The sequence below is a fragment of the Hirundo rustica genome, chromosome 15 (assembly GCF_015227805.2).
Source record: "Hirundo rustica isolate bHirRus1 chromosome 15, bHirRus1.pri.v3, whole genome shotgun sequence".
NCBI lineage: Eukaryota > Metazoa > Chordata > Aves > Passeriformes > Hirundinidae > Hirundo > Hirundo rustica.
Window position 1 is genome coordinate 15707709 of NC_053464.1, and position 21410 is coordinate 15729118.

Sequence of the window (21410 nt, forward strand, 5' to 3'; positions counted from 1 at the left end):
AGAGGTGACACGGGCTGCCAGGTGCTGCCTCTGCTCCCCAGACCTGGGGAGCCCCAGCAGTGCTGCACCTCCAGCTGCAGGGTCAGAGGGGCTGAGACCCTTGGAGGAGGATCTGGGCCATCAGTTGAAGGCACCTACAGTGACAAATGATTCTTTGCAGTCTGTCACCGAAGGTGAGGTGCTTATTTGGCATTTGGGGGGAAAAAATCAGCCTTGAAGTACAGAGCTTTGGCTGCACAAACTGCAGGAGCAGTGCTGGCAGCCTCAGGCTGGCACATGCTGGGAGGGTTTGGTGGTTCAGGGGATGGGGGTTTAGCTCTGGATGCTTCTGCTGGGAAGTCTGGGCAGCGGCACGCCGGGATCGATTTCCCTGCGCCGTTCCCAGAAGGGCAAGGCTGGCATTGACGTGTGTGAGGGGAGGAAGATGTGCGTGTCTTCTGGTCTGGCAAACGGAGGCTGGGGAGATGCTGAAGAAAAGCAGAGCTGTGGGAGGAAAATTGCCCACCTGTTCCCTTGGGTACAATCTTCCATTTTTGGCCACATGCACTTTTCAGCTCAGATACCCGCGAACGCCAGATTCTCCCTCTTTTTATTCCCGGCGGTGACCTCAGAGCGTGTGCCGCGAGTGACAATGAGCTCAGAGCGGCAGAAGCGTTCCCAGCCCTCCTCTGACGTTCGCCCAACACTTTGTTCTGCTGAGTTTTACCGAAATGCCCGCTCTGGTTGGGGAGATTCCGTAAGGTTTAAAAGCCTTCCACGCGGGTTTGCCTAAAAAGCCCTCTGGGACTGCTCAGGAGCCCGGCACGGCCGTGGTTTGCCGCGTCGCCTCTCGGCTCCCGCGGTGCCCTGACCCTGTCCTGTGTTCTCTTCGCAGTTTGCTGCTTTGTGGTGCACAAGCGCTGCCATGAGTTCGTCACCTTCTCCTGCCCCGGCGCCGACAAGGGCCCTGCCTCGGATGTAAGTACGCTCCTGTGGGGGCTGGCTGCGCCTCGCAGCCCCTGGACCAGGCGCTCCTCCAGCTTCCGCGGCCGAGGCCACCCCCGGCTTGTTGTTTCACAGAAATCTCTAATTTATGGGATGGTTTAGGTTGGAAAAGCCTCTCAGGATCAAGTCCAACCATTCCGAAGCACTTCCAAGGCCACCAGTACCCCACATCCCCACGTGCCACATCCACATGGCTTTTAAATCCCTCCAGGGGTCGGGATTCGGTAGTTGTGGGGACTCTCGGAGGTTTCTGGGGTACCTAAAACACTCAAACCACCCAATGACTTGCGCTCAGCAGAGCAGAGGGAGCACAAGGGGAGGCAGAGATCTCCCTTCGGAGCTGAGCTCTCAGCCTTGCCCCGGCATCCTTCTATCCCTCGTGTCGGAACCCCCGCCAAACCCTGGCTAGCTGAGTCCCCGCCCTTGTTTCCCCGCGGGTTTTATTTCCAGCGGCTGCCCTGGCCCGGGGGCTGCCGGCGCCGCTCAGGCCCGTCTGGCAGGTTCTGCGCCTCGCCGTGGGAACTGGCTAATTTGGGGAACTGCTGGGAGAGAGGAGCTCGAATTGGGGAAACGGCGGAGCACCACAGCTCTCACCCTTAAAAATAGAAGTGGTGGGAGCAGGCGGTGTCGCAGGCTGCGGAAGGTGGAGGCTAAACACGCACCGGCCCCAGCTGGGGCTGTGCCCTGTGCCGGCAGAGAGGGGCTGGGGGGATCGAGGCTCCCAGCACTCGGTGGGGTTTGTTCTGGGCTGGGGGCGGCTGTTCCCCCCCCGAGCCCTGCTGGCGGCGCAGACGGCCCTTCCTCCCCCGGCGCAGGACCCCGGGCGGAGGCGGCAGGGTGGCACTGCTGTCACCCACGGGACAGGAGCCCCTGAGGGTTTCCTGTGCCAGGGACGGGCAGGGGCTGCGGGTGGAGCCGTGGGCAGGAGCTGCTGCCTGCTGGGCCGCTGGGAGCATCCCTGCTCCATCTCCGGTGGATCCGTGCGGGGAGCGGGGCGCTCCGTGTGCGCGCTCAGCGCTGTCCCAGCGCCCGCAGCGCGTCGCCGGCGGGGATGGAGCCGCCGCGGAGGGCGGCGATGGCTTCGAGCTGCTCGCCTGCCCGTGACAGCCTTCGTTCCCGGCGCTTTCACTCGCCGCTGCTGGAGCGGGGCGAGGGGAGAGGGCGCGGAGCGCTGAGGGCACGGGGCTGGGGGTCCCCCGTTCCCTGGGGGCGCAGCTGGCAGCGCAGGCAGCGCGGGGTCCGCGTCCCTCCGCGGCCGTCGAAGTGGAATTGTGACAGGTCTAGCAGAGCCCGCAGCACAGCAGGGCGGCTGCGGAGGGCCCCGGCCGCTGTCGCTGTCGCTCGCTGCCGTCCCCGGGGAGCGTCAGCGCCACGGCACAGGCAGCAGACAGGTAACAGCTGCCCAGCGCTGCTAATTAATCTTTTAACACGGAACTTCTGAAAATGAAGATGGAGTGCAGTCCTTGGGACTAAGGCAGGGAGAAAATGGCCCTTTTATAGCTCTCCTTTTTTTTTTTTCTTTCTTTTAATTATTTTTTTCTTTTTTTTCTCTCTTCAGCAAAGGCCACCAGAGCCTCTCGGGTCTGTCCCCTGCCCCTCTGACACGGGGGTGTCCCTGGGGATGCAGGCAGGGCGAGCTTCCTTCCTCCTGCACTGTCAGTCTTGCTCTTACAGCAGCACAATTATATCTATAATATATCATATTTATAATTATATAATCACATCATCCTCAAGGAGCTTTGAATCAGGAGAGGAAGAACTGCTTCAGCACGTATCAAGGCTTCAGGGACGAGCCAGGGACAGGGGTCTGCTCTGGGCAGTGCAAAGCTGGAGATTCCCTCTGCTCCGTGCCTGCTGATAACCACGGAGCGAAGGCAGAGCCACCTGCGCTGCTGGCAGATCCGGTGCCACCAGGCTGCGCCGGCTGCAGGGACGAGCTGCTGCAGCTGCTGCAGCGAGCTGGAAACTCTTCCACGAATGCGAACCTCCAGTGAATCCCACAGAAAGAGGGAGTTTCATTCATTGCGGGTGTCAAGGCTGGCGGCGGCTCGTCCCTGCAGTGGGCCGGCGCTTCTGCTGAGCCGGAGAGGGAAGGGAGCAGTGCAGGGGCGCTGCAGCCCGGGCTGGGGCTTTGCTGCCAGCTGGGATCCCAGAGCTGCTCCTCCCTGTGGCCTGGACCCGGAGCCCAGGGAAAAAATGTGTTAAAGAAAAATATCTTCTAACTTCGCTCCTGGATCTCTTCATGGTGCTGGAGAATGGAGAAAACCATTTTGTACCCGTGCAGTGCTTATGGTCTGCCTGAGTGTTTACATTCTAACGACGGGGTAATTCTAATTACTGCAGCGGAGCTGTGCCCCTGCAGGTGCGGGGGGTGCTGAAGCGCTGCAGGCATTAACGCATGCAGACAGAACCCGGGGGAGCAGAGCAGAATCCCCGGAGCCCCGTGAAATGTCAGAGCCTCTGTCACTGCTGAGCGCTCCCACTCCGGGTGTTTCTGTTTGATCTGGTTGTGTCTGAGCCTCCTCGAGGAGAGCCGGCGTGTTTAACCTTGCCAAGGCTGCCGAGCAGGAGCTTCCATCTGGGAGAGAGCACTAATTACACATGATAGCGTCTCCGAGCAGGAAAAAATGAAAGATTAATTGCTTCTTGCAGCAGGGAAGGAAGCTGTAGCTGGAAGCGCTGGGGCTGCAGGCGCGGGGCTGCGTGTGTGCTGCGCAGCTCTGCAGCGCGGCAGGACGCGTGTCCCACGCTGGTGTCCCGTCTGCCCGGGGGCTGTCCCGAGGGGACAGCCAGGGAGGTGCTGCAGAGGGGCACCCAAGGGCGCTCCCTGCTCAGCTCTGCTGCTCCTCATCCCCAGCTCGGGCACTCCCGGCTCTCCTGTTGGCAGGAGAAAAAGATGGAGTGACGGAGCAGCGGGTTAGGGTTAGGATTAGTGTGAGGGGATAGGGTTAGGTTAGGGGTTAGGACTAGGATTAGGGTTAGGTTAGGGGTTAGGACTAGGATTAGGGTTAGGTCCCCCCAACAAACCAGTGTGTGACCCACAGGCAGTGTGTGACCCACAGCTGGTGTGTGACCCACAGCGAGGTCTCCAGGACCCAGAGCCAGCCTGTGGAAATGTGTTCCAGTTGGCAAACCTAATTATAGCTGGAGCTATTAGTAGAATGCATAATTATTTAAATTGTAGACAAAATAATCATTAAAATGACCTTCTTTGCATGATCCTGTTAAAGGTCATCTAATCAGGATGTGTTAATAAATACCACAGTTGCTCTGGGAAGGTATCGGGCCCGTGTAGCTACATTTCAATTTTGTCTGTGAATTGTCCCTGTTTGCGGCTTGGGGAGAGGATTTCAGGAAGGATTTCAGGGAGAATTTCTGCATGGAAAGGGCTCCACGCTGTGCCCCCAAGCCCGCTCTCACCCCACTGCTGTCCCCGAGCACAGGACCCTGATCCCTCCCCACAGCTCCCACTCCTCTGTGCTGCCCTGGCCGGCGCTCTGGCAAATCCTCACAACCTTCCTGCGACTTGCTGCTTTCTGTTGTCCCTGCTAATTAACTTCTCCAGCTCCCGTGCTGTGCCATCTGCCCCTGGGGCGAGGGCACCTGCGCGCTGCCCGGCCGGCAGCCGGTGACAGTTCCCGTGGGATGAAGATGTCTCTGCCTTGCTCCTCACCTTGGGAGGTGTTTTCCCAGCCCTGTGCAGGCAGGGCAGCAGCTCCCAGGCAGGGCTGGTCCCTGTCCCAGTCCCTGTCCATGTCCTTGTCCCTGTCGCAGTCCCTGTCCCATTCCCTGTCCCTGTCCCAGTCCCATTCCCTGCCCCAGTCCCAGTCCCAGTCCCATTCCCATTCCCTGTCCCATTCCCTGTCCCTGTCCCATTCCCTGTCCCATTCCCTGTCCCATTCCCTGTCCCATTCCCTGTCCCAGTCCCAGTCCCAGTCCCATTCCCTGTCCCTGTCCCTGTCCCATTCCCTGTCCCATTCCCTGTCCCTGTCCCTGTCCCTGTCCCTGTCCCATTCCCTGTCCCATTTCCATTCCCATTCCCAGTCCCTGTCCCTGTCCCTGTCCCTGGTGGATGCCACCTGGAGCTGTCACGCTGCCAGCGCTGGCCCAGCCTCTTGCAGTCCACGCTTTCCCTGGAGGGGCTGACAGACCCCTTGTGTCTGCTGGGAGTCGCTCCCTGCATACCGAGGGGATTTTCCTCACGGGAAATGCGGGGATCAAATGCGAGGGTTTGGGTTTCTGTCCCTGCCAGGGTTTGTGGAGTGCGGGCAGGAAGCTGTGCCTGTGCTGTATTTGCTGTTATGCTGTTTAAATCACCATGAGATTCACTTTAAAATGGTCTCTTCACATGAACTGTGCTAATTCTTCTTCAGCAGAGATAATTTAAAGCTTTCTTTGCAATGAGACGGGGAAAGCAGCAGCTTCTGATCTTGAAGGCAAAGCTCTGTGTTCTGTCAAATGCAGCCAATGTTGAGTGCAGAGGTTTCAGACGCCCTCGGCTGTCCATGTGGGTCCAGCTGCCCCTTCCTGAGTCTCTGCTGCAGGAGATTTGGAGTTCCAGTGCTCTGGGAGAGCGGTGGCAGTGGCACCTTCCACTCCCCCGGGCCCTGTCCAGCCTGGCCTTGGGATCCAGGGGCAGCGGCAGCTGCTCTGGGCACCCTGTGCCAGGGAAGGGCCCTGGCTCTGCCCGTGGCGTTTTCCAGCTCTGCTCCAAAGAAAGCTGTTCCTGCCCCGTTCCTCAGGCTGGCTCAGCGCTGCTGGGGGAGGAGAGGAGCCTTTTCTTTTCTTGGCAAACTTCTTTTTAACCATCCTCGTTTTAAGTCTCAGCATCTGCATGCGCAGTGTTCTCGTCAGTCCTGTCTCCGAGGTACAAAAATAATCTCTGCACAGCGACTTCAGCCTCGCTCAGGAGCGCTCCCCACAGCTGCCGGTTCCTGGCACGTTCTGGTCAAGGTGACACGAGCCCCTGCCCTCTGCTCCCTCACCTCTGGCTCTGGGGGTCTCTCCAGAGCCGGGGTGGGGCAGGAGGTGAGGCCCCGCTCTGGGCAGGGGCTGCTGGCCTGGGGAGCCCAGCCCGCTCTGGCACTTGGCTTTTCCAGCTCCGGCTTCCCGAACTCTGGGCTCCAGTGGGAATCCAGCATCCTTGGCGTGGAGTGGGAGCTGTCTCCCTTTGCACAAAGCCTGTTTTTATGAATGACTGGCGCTCTCCCTTGCCCGTTTCTGGAAGGCAGCGCTCGGGGCGATCCCTGCGCTGTCACGCGCTGCCACCCGGCTTCTCCCAGAGCTGCCCCCGTGAGCCCTGCCCCTGCCTGTGCCAGGGAAACTGAGGCAGGGGGTGCAGGTGCTGTGCCTGGGGCTCTGCGGGATGCAGGGCTGGGCAGCCAGAGACCTCCTCTCTCCCAGGACCCTGGCGAGGGAATCAGGATCACAGCAGGGCTTGGGTTGGAACTTTCCAGGCCATGCCAAGGTCGAGTCCTGGCTGCCTCTTGGCCGCCTGCCCCGAGTTTCAGGGGGGGAAACTCCCCCACCTCCTGTTCTAGCCTGAAATCCAGGCCTGGTTTCTCTGCTCTCTTACGAATGTCTGAGAAATGCAGAGTGCTTTCAGACCTACAGTGCCACCGACCGCACTGCCTGCCCGGGGTGTCCAGCAGACAGGCTGATAGCGACCCTGACCCCTCAGCCCTCCGGTGCCCCTCTGCCGGCTGGAGCCACGCTGGGAGCTGTGTCTGGGAGCCGTTTCCTTGGGTAAAATGTGAGATATTTCCAGTTTTGGTGCCTTGGCCGAAGCCCGTACCCGATCCCTGGCACGGCACAGACCGAGTCCAAGGAGGCTCTGCTGGTTTTCCCCCTCCCGGGGGCTGTTGGGGTTATCTGTGGTGCTGAGCAGTAAAGCAGAATGCAGGTGATTAATGCAGCTGGAAGCTCCAGTGCAACAGTTCTGGGAAATTAATTTCAGGGGGATGGAATGTATTGGTGGTGATGTTATAGCTCGCTTCTGATTCCACTCTTTATTTATTTACTCCGCTCTCAGTGCCCTGAAAAGGTGTCTTTGCTAATGCCTGGGCAGCTTTCCAGGCCATTAAGAAGCTGCTCGGCTCGAATGACAGAGCTGGGAGCTCAGCCTCATCCCTAACCCTTAAGCAATTAACCTGAGATGAAATCAAGCTGCTCCGTGCTGGAACCTTCCCCCTTGCCTGTGCTGTTCCCGGGTGTGCGGAGCCCCAGCAGCTTCCTCTGCCCAGCCCCGCTGCTCCAGGCTCCTCTGAGCTCCCCAAAGTGTCCCCTCTTGCATGGAACGTGCCAAGAAATGCCAAATTTCTGTTCCCGGGCTTGGTTCTGTCTCCCCGTTGAGAAGCTGTTTCTTCTGGAAGTTTTCCCTGGCACAGGGAGCCCAGAGCAGCTGTGGCTGCCCCGGATCCCTGGCAGTGTCCCAGGCCAGGCTGGGCAGGGCTTGGAGCGGGGTGCCCGTGGCACTGGGTGGGATTTAAGCTCCCTTCCAGCCCAAACCATTCTGGGATTCCACGATTTGGGTTTGTTTGGCTCTAACTCCTGTTGACCCTTGCTGGAGCCCAGGAGTTTTCCCAGCGTCTGCACAAGGGATAAAAGGATAAACTGGGCTCTGCACCCTCTGCTGCTGGGCAAAAATCTGTCCTTGCTCTTACGAAAGCTCAAAATATTGAAGTATCCCCTAAGCAGCTTGAATGCCTGGGAGTGTGAGGGGAGGGCTGGCACCAGAGCACAGGAGATGTTTCCCGGGCAGGCTTAATATAGATGGGATCACGGGTGGCTTTTCCTGCTCTGCGTGGAAGCTGGGCAGCGTCCAGCCCTTCTGTTGGTTCGTACCTACCAATTTCACCCGGTGTTCTCCATGCTAGGACCGAGTTACTGAAAAACAGAGAATCCCCAGCCAAGCCAGTGCATTGCTTTTTCATTGTTATGGCAACACAGACGAAGAGGAATAAAGCTGGATCCTGGTGGCTGCTGGAAAAGGTCCCCACAGGCCGGTGGCACTTGACTCAAGTCCATTAGCGGCACCTCCGGAGCCAGCTGGCCCTTGGAACGGGGAGAGCAGGGCTGCCTTGCCAATACCCGATGCAAGTTCATAATCTTTGTCCTTTGTTTTCCTCCCAGGATCCCCGGAGCAAGCACAAATTTAAAATCCACACGTACTCCAGCCCCACCTTCTGCGACCACTGCGGCTCGTTGCTGTACGGGCTCATTCACCAGGGGATGAAATGTGACAGTAAGTGACTGATGGAGGGGGGGCTCTGGCTCAGGCACCCCCGGGGGTGGGGCTCAGGCGCCCCAGGGCGCTGGGCTGCAGCCCAGAGCCTGTGTCCTCTGCCAGCGGTGTGCAGCTGCAGGGCTCTGAGTGCCCGAGGGGCACCGCCTCGCCCGCTGCGGGGAGCCCCCGGGGCTGCTGCAGGGACAGGGGAGGGAAAGGCCTCGGCTCGGGGGGATCCTCCCTGCATCCCTGCATCCCTGCATCCCTGTGCAGCAGCATCCCCACATCCCTTTGTCTGGCGTCCCCGCACCCCTGCCGCAGCAGCAGCAGCATCCCCCCGAACTCCCTCTCCAGAAGCACCCCCACGGCGGCATTCCCTGCAGCGGCATTCCCTGCAGCGGCATTCCCTGCAGCGGCATTCTGTGCAGCGGCATCGCCTGCAGCGGCATCCCCTGCAGCGGCATTCCCTGCAGCGGCATTCCCTGCAGCGGCATCCCCTGCAGCGGCATTCCCTGCAGCGGCATTCCCTGCAGCGGCATTCCCTGCAGCGGCATCCCCTGCAGCGGCATCCCCTGCAGCGGCATCCCCTGCAGCGGCATCCCCTGCCCCGCAGCCTGGGCGCAGCATCGCCGCCCGCGCCCCGCTCCGCAGCGCTGGCTCCCAGTGACACCCCGTGGCCGCGGCCCCGCGGTGCCGCCGCCTCTCCCGGAGCCGCGCAGCGCCGAGAGAGCGGGGGGCGGGAGCGCGGGGAGGGATGGGATCGGCGGCTTCCCGAATTAATCCCGTGTGCTCCTATTTAAGGGGAGCGGGGCGCGCAGCCTGTGCCGGCGCTGGCGGAGGGAGCGGCGAGCTTGGCTGCTCCTCGCTCAGGGATGGGGGAGCCGGGCTGTCTGGGAACCGCAAATTCCTTAGAGCCTTGGGAGCGCTGCCAAGGGGAAGTGAACTGCTCTGGAACGTAAATGCAGATCTATGGATCTTTATATACAGACGGATCTTTACGCCTCTCTGTGGTTATACAGATACACAGGTGATTTTTAGCGCCCCTGTTGGGCTCTTGGTGGATCCAGCCGAGCACCCCGGGCATTTTAACGAGGCAGCAGAATTCCAGCAGTTGCACAGGGGCCCAGAGCCCTGGGGTCTGTCAGGAAGGACCCAGAGCTGCTGGCAGTGGGTTCTGAGTTCACAGGGGCACAAAGCCCTGGGGTCTGTCAGGGAGGACCCAGAGCTGCTGGCAGTGGGTTCTGAGTTCACAGGGGCCCAGAGCCCTGGGGTCTGTCAGGCAGGGAGGACCCAGTGCTGCTGGCAGTGGGTTCTGTGCCCAGCTCTGCCGAGTCTCCCGCCGCCCTTGAGGATCCACTGGCTCTGTGTCCACCCCAGCGCCCCTCCCACCGGCCCGGTTTAGCCCGCGGGCAGGGTGGCAGGGCGTCCCCGTCCCCTCCCCGGAGGCCTGGCGGGGTGCGGGGTGCTGAGTGTCCCCTCCTGTCGCACAGCCTGCATGATGAACGTGCACAAGCGCTGCGTGATGAACGTGCCCAGCCTGTGCGGGACGGACCACACGGAGCGCCGGGGCCGCATCTACATCCGCGCCGACATCGACAAGGACGTGCTCACCGTCGTAGGTATGGGCTGAGAACAACCGGTAAGATCGCGGACAAAGAGCCTCTAACTAGCTGAAGTCAGAAAGTGGAATGATTATTTTCGATGTCGGGTGGCACAGGAGTGATCTCCTGAAGCCGTGCCCGCGCATTCCAAGGCTCTTTGCCCTCTGCTCGTTTCCCAAAGTCTTACACATACACAATGCTCATAAATGTGCATAATCCCAGCACCACCCACTCCCACTCTGTATCAAAATGAGGTTAAAAGTCCTTTACACGCCTAGTTCTTCTCTTGAATTGGATCTGTGGTCTTGAAGGATGAAGTCAGGAAAGTCTTCGTCGCAGTGACCTTTCTGCCTTCGTGCTGCTGGCAGGCCCTCGTGACCTTTTGGCACTATCCAGTCCCTCCTGTTTGTGGTCAGTCAGCATTGAGTCCAGGCGCAGGTCACATCCCATTGGTTTCCATTTGTCATCACGATGCTCCAGCTATTTCATTTATTTCTATAAACACAACTAAAACAAGCGCATGACACCAAGAAAGGCATCACCTAGCTCTAGCTTGAGCCTCCAATAATCATTAACTTATCTTTTGTTTTTCCTAGCTTGCATCCTAATCGATATAAATTGCTTCTAACGCTTGGCTAAAATCTTATCTCTCTAAAATGGGGATGGAGGTGCGTGTGTTCCCGGGCTGCCCGGGGAGGGCAGTGCCCGCTGGCAGTGCCCAGCAGCCCCAGCAAGGCAGGACAAGGCTCTGAGCCTCCTCCAGGCAAAGCCTGGCTCCGGCTCCGGGGCTCCGTGTGTTGATGGCGCTTCCAGCCACAGACTTCTCAAAGCGGATTTTGTGAACGACGTAAAATTTCAGCCTCTGCAGGGAGGGTGTGGTTTGTGGCAGGGAGCAGGATTATCCCAACTCCAGAGCCTTTTGCCACCCGGAATTTGAGTTCCCAGAAGATGTCCCCACGCTTCCCCCGTGGCCTACAAGCACCCCAGGGAACACGGAGCCGGTTCTTGCGGAGCCTCTCGTCCCCAGCACGGGGCCGCCAGACCGAGCTGCGGCTCCGGGGGCCGGTGGAGCGGTGCCAGCGGGATCGGGGGCAGTGGGTGCTGCCTGTGGGCACGGCAGTGCCAGTCCCTGCGGGTCTGTGTGCCGTGCCGAGCTGTGCCGTGCCGAGCTGTGCCATGCCGTGCTGTGCCGTGCCGTGCCGAGCTGTGCCGTGCAGTGCCGAGCTGTGCCGTGCAGTGCCGAGCTGTGCCATGCCGTGCTGTGCCGAGCTGTGCTGTGCCGTGCCGGAGGCTCCTGCCCACACGGGGTGACCGGGCAGCTCCGGGAGCTGCGGCTCCGCAGGGGCGGCCGAGCTGTCGCGGTTATTCCCGGATGAGTCAGAGCCAGGGGTGTGAAGTGCCCCTCTGTGCCCCTGCGGTGGGGAGCCCGGGCTGGGGCACCCACGGCAACGCCGGATCCTTCTCCATCGTGCCAGCGCCCTCGGCCGGCTCCCGCGGGAGTCTGGATTGCCGCATCCTGCCACAGGCAGCGACATCCCAGGCTTGGAGTCTGTGGGACGGGGCTGGCTCTGGGGGATCCCGTGGTGCTCTCCCCCGGAGTGTTCTCAGGAAAAATATCAAGTTGTTGGAAACGTTGGTGAAAAACTGAAGGAAGCTGTGGAGGACTTTATAATTTTGTTGTTGTTGTTGTATTTGCCATTAAAGGAGAGGCTCAGTGAACCAGGCAGAGCCGTGTTTGCAGAAGTCCTGCTTCCCAGGCACCTTTCTGAGGGTTGGACTCGGTGATCCTGGGGTTTTTTTCGGAGCTCAGTGACCCTGCAGCCCCCCTCGATGGCAGCGGGGCGCAGCTCTCCGCCGCTGCTGGCACCACGGGCTCCCTGTGCCGTGTTCCCACCGCCCCGCAGGAGCTCCCCAGCCCTTCTGTGCAGCTGCATCCTCTTTCAGCTGGCTTTCAGAGGCTGTTTTATTTCTGGCCCGTTCTGGAGGTGTTGGTGAAAACGTGTCAGCTGCTGGCTTTTCCAGGAAGGAAGGGAAGCGTGCTGAGCTCTCCAGCTCTGCCACGGGGGAGTGGGAGTGCTCTGGGAGAGCAGAGCTGGGCACTGGGGAGCCCAGATGGCCCCAGAGCACAAGTGGGCACGCAGCCCTCGGGAGATGGAGCCGCCCAACGCCGTGCTGAGGGAGCAGCTGCGTCCTGGGGCAGCTCTGGGCCCTCACAACGGGGACAGCGAGGGGCTGGAGCCTGGCCAGGGAAGGGGACGGGGCTGGGGAGGGAATGGAGCCCCAGGAGAGGCTGAGGGAGCTGGGAAGGGGCTGAGCCTGGAGAAAATGGGGATCGGGGGGACTTTGTGGCTCTGCACAAGTCCCTGACAGGAGGGGACAGCCGGGGGGATTTGGGATCTACTGCCAGGGAACAGGGACAGGAGGAGAAGGAACGGCCTCAGCCTGGGCCAGGGGAGCTCAGGGTGGAGATTTGGAAGGGTTTCCTCCTGGAAATGCTGCCCAGCCTTGGCACAGCTGCCCAGGGAGGTTTGGAGTCCCCCTCGCTGGAGGGATTTCAGAGCCCGGTGGATGTGGCACCTGGGGACGGGGGTCACTGGTGGCCGTGGCCGTGCCGGAGCAGCGGCCGGTCTGGATGGGCTCAGAGGAATTTCCCGAGCCAAACAATTCCCGCATCGCAGGAGCCGCCCCGGTGCGCTGCGGGGGCACACTGGGGCACCGGGGGGGAGGCAGAGCCGGGCTGCTCCGAGCAGATTGCCCGTGGGAAATGCCCTTCCCACGTTTTCTGCAGGAATCCCAGCGCGGGGGGCGGAGGGGGCCGGAGCAGCCCCCGAGCCTGGCTGAGCCCGGGGCTGGTCCTGCTGCTCGGGAACAGGGGCAGCGGGGATGGGGGAGAGCTTCTCGCTGCCCCACCGGCCGGGGGACGCTTGCCCAGGAATTTGGGGAGCTTCCCCGCGGCCCGAGCATCCCGGCCGCGCCGAGGGGAGGGTGCCCGGCGCGGGGGCAGCCGGCAGGGCCGGTGCCTGCAGGCGGCAGCACGGGCACGGCCAGCGCCGCTTCGGTTTCCCTGTCGAGCCGGCAAAGCCGACTGCGATCTGCCGTGCGCTCTTCAGCTCTGCGCTTTTCTCTTCCCTTACTCTGATTTTTTTTTTTTTTTTTTTTCCCTTCTCTTTGTAAAGCCAGTCTTTCCCTCCCGGTGGAAAACGCGGGTTTTCACAGAATCATTGAGTCCTGGGATGGTTTGGATTGGAAGGGACCTTAAAATTCACCTCTGAAGCTCATGGGCAGGGAGACCTTCGACTATCCCAGGGTGCTGCAAGCCAACCTGGGCACTGCCAGGGGCAGCCACAGCTGCTCCGGGCACCCTGTGCCAGGGCTGCCCACCCTCCAGGGAGGAATTCCTCCCCGATATTCCGAATGTGGGCAGTGTCTCTGAGGCCCGGGTGCAGGGCAGCGCCTGGCTGCTGCGGGACAGGAGCAAACACACCTTCGCAGTCCCTGTCCTGCTCTGGGCTGTGATCAAGTGTCTGATTAGTGGGATAAAGCAGGAAATCACAGCAAACGAACGCGGCATCGAGCACTGCACAGCTCTGCTTCCCTAACAGCAAAGCTCCCGGTGCAGATCATGTGAGCCTGTCATATTTAGGGCCATGAGCATCTGGGAAATGGAGGGCTGGGAGGATGTGAGGGCCGGGAGCTGTGCAGAGGGCTCCGTGCTCCCCTCCAGAGCCAGCCCTTCCCACCGCGTTCCAGTGGGAGCTGTGTCTGTCCTGTCAGCCCCCCACTGCTCCTGCGTGGCCCCTGGGGCAGCGCTGCGGTACAGGGAGGCACAACGGGGTACAAAGCTGGAAAGGGGTCGAGGCGGAGCTGCAGGGTGGATGCTGTGGGGTCAGGTGTGTGTGGGCAGCGGGCAGTGTGTCCTTTGCCCCTGTGTCTGTGCTCCTGCCTGAACCAGCTCGGGTTCCCTGCTCTCCCTGGGGAATTTCCTTGGTGTTCCCGCTGGATCCTGCCCGGTCGGAGCCCCCCTGGCAGCCCTGAGCCGGGACCGGAGCTTCCCCATCCACCGGCCTGACGAGGGAAAACAGTGACCAAAACTGAAACCAATCATGCTGATCAGATGAACGAGCTGGAAGTGCGTTAATTAATAATCACCGGCCCGGGCAGATGCAGCCGTAACGGGTCCTGCGCCGTTCCCATTGTATGAGCGTGTGCAAATACATTCCCGTGGGGGCATTAATGGAATGTTTGAGCTCACGAGGGTGTTAATGCCGGTGCCGGGGTGGGGCTGCCCCTGCCCGGGGGCGCTGGTGCTGCTGCCGGTCAGCCTGAGAGCCCTCCCCTGTCCAAAATCCCATCCGAGCGCCGTGGAGCCGAGGGCCGGGAGAGGTGATGGGCTGGGCTGAGCGGCTGGAGCTCCGACCTGGCGGAGAGCCAGCCTTTGGAAGGGTTTCTCGCAGATCCATAGAATCCTGGAATGGTTTGCTTTAAAGACGATCCAGCTCCGAGCCCTTGCCGTGGGCAGGGGCACCTTCCACGATTCCAGGCTGCTCCAAGCCTTGGACCCTTCCCGGGCTGTGACAGCCAGGGTTTCCCTGGGCAGCCTGTGCCGGGGCCTTCCCTTCGGAGGGCACGGAGGAGGGGCAGGATGTGAGAGCCCCGGGAGCCGCAGGACAGCGGGCAGGAGCGCGTTCGGTTTGCTGCGGGTTTCTTGGTGATTTCACATCGAAGGGAGCCCCGCGTGGCAGATTTAGGGAATCGCTTGCTGGGGTTTGTTTATCCGGTGTTATCCATCTCGCCTTTCCTTGAGGCGCTGCGAGCCGGGGAAAAGGCTTTGCCCTGCTCTCAGAGCCGCGGGGAGCTCCTGGCCCTGACCTCCGCGCTGGCTCCTGCTCCGGGCGTGTGGCAGACCGGGGTTGATTCCCATCTTTTCCATGGCTGCTGGGGGCGTCTCCTCCCGAGCTCCACAGCCGCGGAGAGATTCAGAGATGTTGTGCGAGCCGTTATTGAGAAGCTGTTGCAAACTGTGCGGAATAAATTATTCAAATGTCATTCACCCAGCTCTGCCTGCCCTGGCCCTGCCGGTGACAGCTCCGTGTCCTTGCTGGCACGGGAATTGCGTGGAGGAGGAGGGCACTGCCCCCCTGAACCTCCCACTCCAGAGGTGTCCAGGACTCTCCAGCACCTCGTCCTGACCGTGGCCTGAGCCCGCAGCGGCATCTCCTTGGCCACACTCGGTACCCAGAGTGATTTAGGGCTCGCTTTATATGGGATCATAATATTCTTACTCATCACTGTTAGTAATGAAGTTACCGCTTCTTAATGATGCACAAAACTGTCAGGATATGAGAGATGTAAAACTATTTTACATCAAATTTAGCTGTCAAATAAATGGCATAAACGTTGGCGAGCAGCGCATCTCCCCTGCCGTGAGGTATCGCTGCCGTGCCGCTCCAGGTTTTTATTTTTCCTTCGCTTAATTGTTGATTTCTGCTTGAAAAGTCAGGAAGTTTCTTAAGGTCAAGCAGAAGCATTTCAGGTTTTTTATAAATGAATAGATAAAATTATTCCCATTAATGAAATTTTGAGGTCTGCACGCTGAGATAATAACACGAGGTAATCAAATCTCATGCTTCAGGGCATAAACTGATTAACTGCGAGGGCCAGGAACGACTTCTCCTGTTCCCTGAAGAAGCGAAGGGCGGCCTGATAAACAACAGGGGTTGTTCATTAGTCTCCAGAGGTGCTGTGCTGGCTGCTGGGACAGTGAAACGCAGGGCAGAGCGGAGCCGTGTGACATCATTGCAGCGAGGGGACACCGGCCGTGTGACAGCCCAGAGCCTCTTCCAGCCCTGGGCTCCTTCAGCTGCTCACTTGGGGGGTCCTGGGGCGTTTCTGCTCACGGGGCAGGAGCAGGGTGAGGTCAGTGAGGACCGTCCTCCTCCCCTGCCCTGGTGCCCGCTCCTGGGACTGCCCACGGGCTGTGCCCCCTTCCCCGGGGCTCCCACGGGTGCTGCAGGGGGGCAGGGGCGCTGAAAACACCTTTTCACCGTCATTTCAAAGCCAGGAGGGGGATAAGGGGCAGGAAGAGCTCGGGGGGTGTGGAGAGGCCCCGGTCCAGCAGGGCACCGGGAGCATCGTTCCCCGCGCCGCGGTGACACCGGGGGCGCACAGGGAGCCCCGGGGCGGTGGCACCGCGTGGGCTTTAGGGTCCCTTCCAACCCCAGAGTCGGTGATTCTGTGACAGCATCCCCGGCCGGGTCACTCGTGAGTGATGAAGCCGGAGGGGCCGCGGGGCCGGGGCTGCTGCAGCGGCTGCCCCGGAGCGCAGAGCTGCGGGCGGATGGGGCAGCGGCACTCCCGGCAGCCTCACACCGCTCCCGGGCAGCCTCACACCGCTCCCGGGCAGCCTCACACCGCTCCCGGGCAGCCTCACACCGCTCCCGGGCAGCCTCACACCGCTCCCGGGCAGCCTCACACCGCTCCCCTGCTCACACCGCTCCCCGGCAGCCTCACACCGCTCCCGGGCAGCCTCACACCGCTCCCCTGCTCACACCGCTCCTGGGCTCACACCGCTCCCCGGGCAGCCTCACACCGCTCCCGGGCAGCCTCACACCGCTCCCCTGCTCACACCGCTCCCGGGCAGCCTCACACCGCTCCCGGGCAGCCTCACACCGCTCCCGGGCAGCCTCACACCGCTCCCCGGCAGCCTCACACCGCTCCCGGGCAGCCTCACACCGCTTCCCTGCTCACACCGCTCCCGGGCAGCCTCACACCGCTCCCGGGCAGCCTCACACCGCTCCCCTGCTCACAGCTGCTGTCAGCGCCGTCACGTTTGATAAATGAGCTCGTTTATGAACGCAGGGCTGAATTTTGGCGGCCAGTTCGATTCCGTGGGGCTGGGAACTGGGCAGTGCTCCGGGAGGACAGACATGGAAGGCAGCTTTGGGGGCATTGATTCGCTTTTCAAAACTCTCTAGTTCCCAGCCTGATCAGAAATTCCTTACTGGTGAGCTGGGAACTGGGCAATTGGGTTAGCTCTTCTGACCCTGAAAGAACCTTCTGACATCCTGCGGTGCTGCACACGCAGCTGGAGTTCTCTCCTCCTTTTTGTGGGACGAGGGGCTGAAGCTGAGCCCCCCAAGAGCTGCTGGTGGGCCCTGCTGGGATTTCAGGCTGTTCCAAACACGGCAGGACCCTCTGTGCCTGATCCCTGGGCTGTGTGCACACCTCGCCTCTGCTCTGGCCGCCCTTGCACGCAGCTTTTCCCCAGGTTACGGCTCAGCTCCCTCTTGACCCGTCTCTGATATCTCTGCTCAGCCTGGAGGAAGATAAGATCCTTCCCCTGGCAGACAGACCCTTCTGGACTTCATCTGGGCGAAGGGGCTCAGCTCAGCCTGGCTGTATTTAATCTGGCCGAGCTGCAATCCAATTAGAAGCAGCTGAGTCACCTCAGGTTTGCTCTTCCCGCTCTGCCCCTGCTTCCCGGAGGAGATGCTGGCCCCGGAGCAGCGGTGATGCTGCCCAGAGGGCCAGGGTGGTGCCCGGGGGCATCCCCCAGCGCCCAGGGCGCGGCAGAGGCTCCGAGGAGGGGCTGGGTGCTGGATGTGGCCGCTGCTCCGGTGCCTCTGGGCCCCTGCTCCCACCACCCTTGCGCCGCTGTCCCCGCTCCTCGAGGGAAGCTCCATCCCCAGGTCCCACCAATCAGTGCAATCCTGCTTCCCGAGGGGCAAGAGGAAACAAATCAGCTTTAAACTGCTTAAAACCGAGAGCAAACAACAAATCAGCCTGTCAGAGAGTAAAAATAATCTCCTGAGTCGACCCTGCAGCCTCCCCCATCCACGAGAGCGGCGTTTGCTCGGCGTTAATTATGTCGTTCCTCATGTAATGCCCATGTCTGCACGGATCCAGTCTAACTCTGCTTTGAATCACTATTTTCACACTTGCTCTTGGCACGCAGGGAAGTTGTCAGTTGTTGGGTATTTTTATAGCTGGAATACTGAATTTAATCCTTTTTTCTCTCCCCCAGTAAGAGATGCTAAAAACCTAGTTCCTATGGACCCTAACGGCTTGTCAGATCCCTACGTGAAGCTTAAACTAATCCCTGACCCCAAAAACGAAAGCAAACAGAAGACCAAAACTATCAAGTGCTCCCTGAATCCTGAGTGGAACGAGACATTTAAGTTGTAAGTACAAGCAAAACGTTTAAATTTGTAAAGCGAATTTTCTCGCCACCGAGAGTTAATGCGACTTTATTTGCTCCGCTTTAATCATTCATCTGATTTTACTACTGGGCTGATTCAGCTGAGGAATGATTCTTTTTGCTCTCTAAGTGACACGGAGGCACTCACACCCCTGACCCCGCTCGGAGCAGAGCGTGTCAGGGCAGGAGCTCCGTGCTCTCCGTGGAAATGAAATATTGGAGACCTCGGCAGGCCTCGAGGACCATCCCCTCCCCTGGCACCCGTGTCCCTGTGGGGCAGGGGCGTGTGGCAGTGGCTGCCAGGGGACACCCAGCCCTTGTCCCTTCCTCTCTTCCAGCCAGCTGAAGGAGGCGGACAAGGACAGGCGGTTGTCTGTGGAGATCTGGGACTGGGACCTGACCAGCAGGAACGATTTCATGGGCTCCTTGTCCTTCGGGATCTCTGAGCTGCAGAAGTCGGGCGTGGACGGATGGTGAGATGCGATTGTTCTCTGAGCGCCGTGCCCAGGGCGTTTGCAGGTGGGAGCGTGGCAGCCCCTCAGACCTCGCCAGCTTCCTTCTGCTCCAGACGCCAGTTCCAGCTCCGTGGAAGGTTCTGCTCCGCCTCTGGGGCTGCCGAGGGCCACGTGGAGGTGTCTGTGTGGCACCCAGGGGTGCCAGGGCAGTGTCTGAGTGCCCAGCACGCACTGGCTGTGTGTGAGCTCCTCCACGGCCTCGGGCTGGGTTTTGGGGGCTGTTCTTTGGGGGCTGCTCCATCCTGGGGCACACCCAGGTCCCCAGGGCTGCCCTGCCTGAGGGCTGGTGCTCCTGGGGAGGAGCTGGCACGGCCAGCATCTGCCAAACCGGCGCCTCCAGCGCTGTCTGCTTGGCTCCCCTCAGTCTGACACTGCGATTTCCTCAGGTGTGTGCAGGGCTCCGGGGAACCCTCTGGGCTGGGAATCCTGGCTGGGCACCTGGGCTGTGTCACTAGAGAAAATGATACACACTCTCTGACTTAAAGAGATGAAGGCCAAAGAAGTTGTTTTTATTTCGAAAGACCTCGCTTTTATAGGTTTTGAAGAATGACCTGGGATTGGAGAACAAGGTTGCCACCTCTCCATCCCACTGGCCAGGCTAGAAGTCAGCCAGCTGACTCTCGTCAGAGAGGAATGTGGAAAACATGATGTTTACAGTACAGGTTGTGAGAAATCCAGTTACAGAGCTGTAAACATCTCACAGAAGCTCACATGATATGGCAACACGGGCTGTGCAGGGCCCTGCTCAGAACAAGGGGGAACGTTTAATTACACAGCGTGTGTAATTAAATTACAGCCGCTCGTTACCACCGAGCCAGGAACAGCGGGTCTGCAGCACCCCTGGGTGGGTCTCTGCACTGCCATTTCACCTCCCCCAGCGCGACACAGGGTGCCTTCTGTCCCTGGTTTTCCCCCAGGCACTGGTGCCTGAGAGCCGTGTCTCCTGTCCACGGCAATGACTGACAAGGGATGTTAAATGTCTTTCGGAAACCAAACCCTGCACGGGATTAAGCTGAGTGAACTCCCCAGACTGGTTTTCCCCCCGTGGAAGCTGGACATGTCTGCTGAGGGCAGAGAATGGAGAGGGGGAGGAGGAATGAGGTGGGTTGGGTGCCCAGGCTGTGCCACGCTGGGCAGAGCTGCTCCCGCTGCTCTGCAGCCCCATCCTGTCCCCACGGAGCTGGGCACAGTGCCTGGCACGGTGGCATTGTGCTGGTCACCTGCCAGGCCCTGATGGGACAGGGCTGCTCCTCTGGGAAGCAGAGGGGAGCTGTTCCCTTCCCCAGAATTCCCAGTCACCTGCGAGGGTGTGTTTGTGCCACGCTCCCGACACAGCCCAGAGCCTGAGCATTCCCAGCCTTTTAACCGTCATCTCGTGCAGAGCTAAGTCCTTTTCCTTGTCACGGTGCTGGCTGGAGTAAACTGAAGGAGAAGGAGCTCTGATCCGTATTTCATCTCTGAACAGCTGCAGTTCATGGGGAAAACAGGCCGGAGGGCAGAGCCTGTGCCTGGGCTGTGCACACAGCGCTTGTTCCTGGAGCAGCCTCTGGGGTTAAACCCGGCCAGGATCCCTCCTGGATGCGGAGCTGGGCCGTGCCCCCAGCAGGGTGAAAGCCCTGGGAGCTGAGTGGCGTTCCCACAGTGTCTGATAACTGCTGCTTGAGCTTTTCCCCTCCTTCGGAGGAGCATCCTGTCTGTGCGCTGGGGGCGGGCAGCTCCAGCCCGGCACTGGCCCTGCCATGAGCTCTCCTCGAGGGGCAGCTGGTGGAAGGGGTTTGCCCACTCCTGTGCCCGTGGCTGCCACGAGAAACACGAGTCTGCCTGTGGGTTTGGGGTCAGGAGTGGTTTGGAAGCGACACCGGGGCTCTGTGTGCGCGCCGCTGCAGGGGTGTGGGGGTCCCTGGGACAGCGAGGGACCCAGGAACGTCCCTGCAGCCCCCGAGGGCGTGGGGCGTGCTGAGGGGGGCGGTTTGGGGGCTCTCCTGGCCTGGGAAGGGTGCCCTGGGTGCTGGCAGAGCTGTGCCGAGCAGAGGTGAGCTCCTGCCCCCCTGCAGCCCCTGACGCGTGTCCTTCCTTCTGTCCCCGCAGGTTCAAGCTGCTCAGCCAGGAGGAGGGAGAGTACTTCAACGTCCCGGTGCCTCCCGAGGGAGAAGAAGGAAACGAGGAACTGAGGCAGAAGTTCGAGGTGAATGGATTGTCCTTGCACTCGGGGGTTTCCCTCACCCCCAGCCTGCCGTGCCCTCGGCAAGGGGCATTCCCTGCCGGCTCTTCCCCGGCAGCGCAGGGAGCGTGGAGCAGGGTCCCGGTCCCCAGAGAGGCCCCGAGGAGAAATGTCTGTTCGCTGCTCAATAAGCCATGGGAGCTCTTGCTGAACGATTGATGCAGACTTTGCTGAGCTGGCAGAAATTTCCCATTTCTCAGTGTGGCTGAAGTGTCCCCAGAACCCTGGGAACGAGTGTGGTGCATCTGGAGACTCACGTGCAGTGAGCCACACAGAAATAAGAGAGCTGCCCTTATGGTTCTCAGCGTGAACTCTGTAATTGTAGCAGAGACTGGAGAGCCAGCTCCTGTTCTCCTTTCTTTTTCATCTCATTTATACACAACTTTCCTGAATATCCGAGGAAAGACAGTTCCAACTGGTTGGCCGGCTACAACCAATGGTTTTTGCCTGTACAAAGAGCTAACAGCTGGATTTTATTGTATTGCAGGATGTTCCAGTGAGAGGGTCTGGGCAGTCAGGTGGGGAGTTTGTCCAGAGGGGTCAGAGCACACCCGTCCCCTCACCTTGCTGTGTGTTCCCCACTCCCCCCAGGCAGGGATTTGGTGTCTCAGGCAGGGAATCCCCTCCCAGCCGTGCCGTGGCTCATCTGGAGTGAGGAGTGGGGTGT

General features: G+C 60.4%; 1 protein-coding gene across 2 annotated transcripts in view; it reads left to right on the forward strand.

Annotated features, from left to right (window-relative positions):
* Positions 1-21410, forward strand: part of PRKCB (protein kinase C beta) — a 92791-nt gene that overhangs the window by 42368 nt on the left and 29013 nt on the right. For both annotated transcript variants that reach the window (XM_040079059.2, XM_040079058.2), the window contains exons 3-8: positions 875-957; positions 8116-8227; positions 9700-9828; positions 17834-17990; positions 18346-18480; positions 20611-20707. In XM_040079059.2, the coding sequence (XP_039934993.1) occupies positions 875-957; positions 8116-8227; positions 9700-9828; positions 17834-17990; positions 18346-18480; positions 20611-20707 (713 nt within the window). The remainder of the gene's footprint in view (positions 1-874; positions 958-8115; positions 8228-9699; positions 9829-17833; positions 17991-18345; positions 18481-20610; positions 20708-21410) is intronic.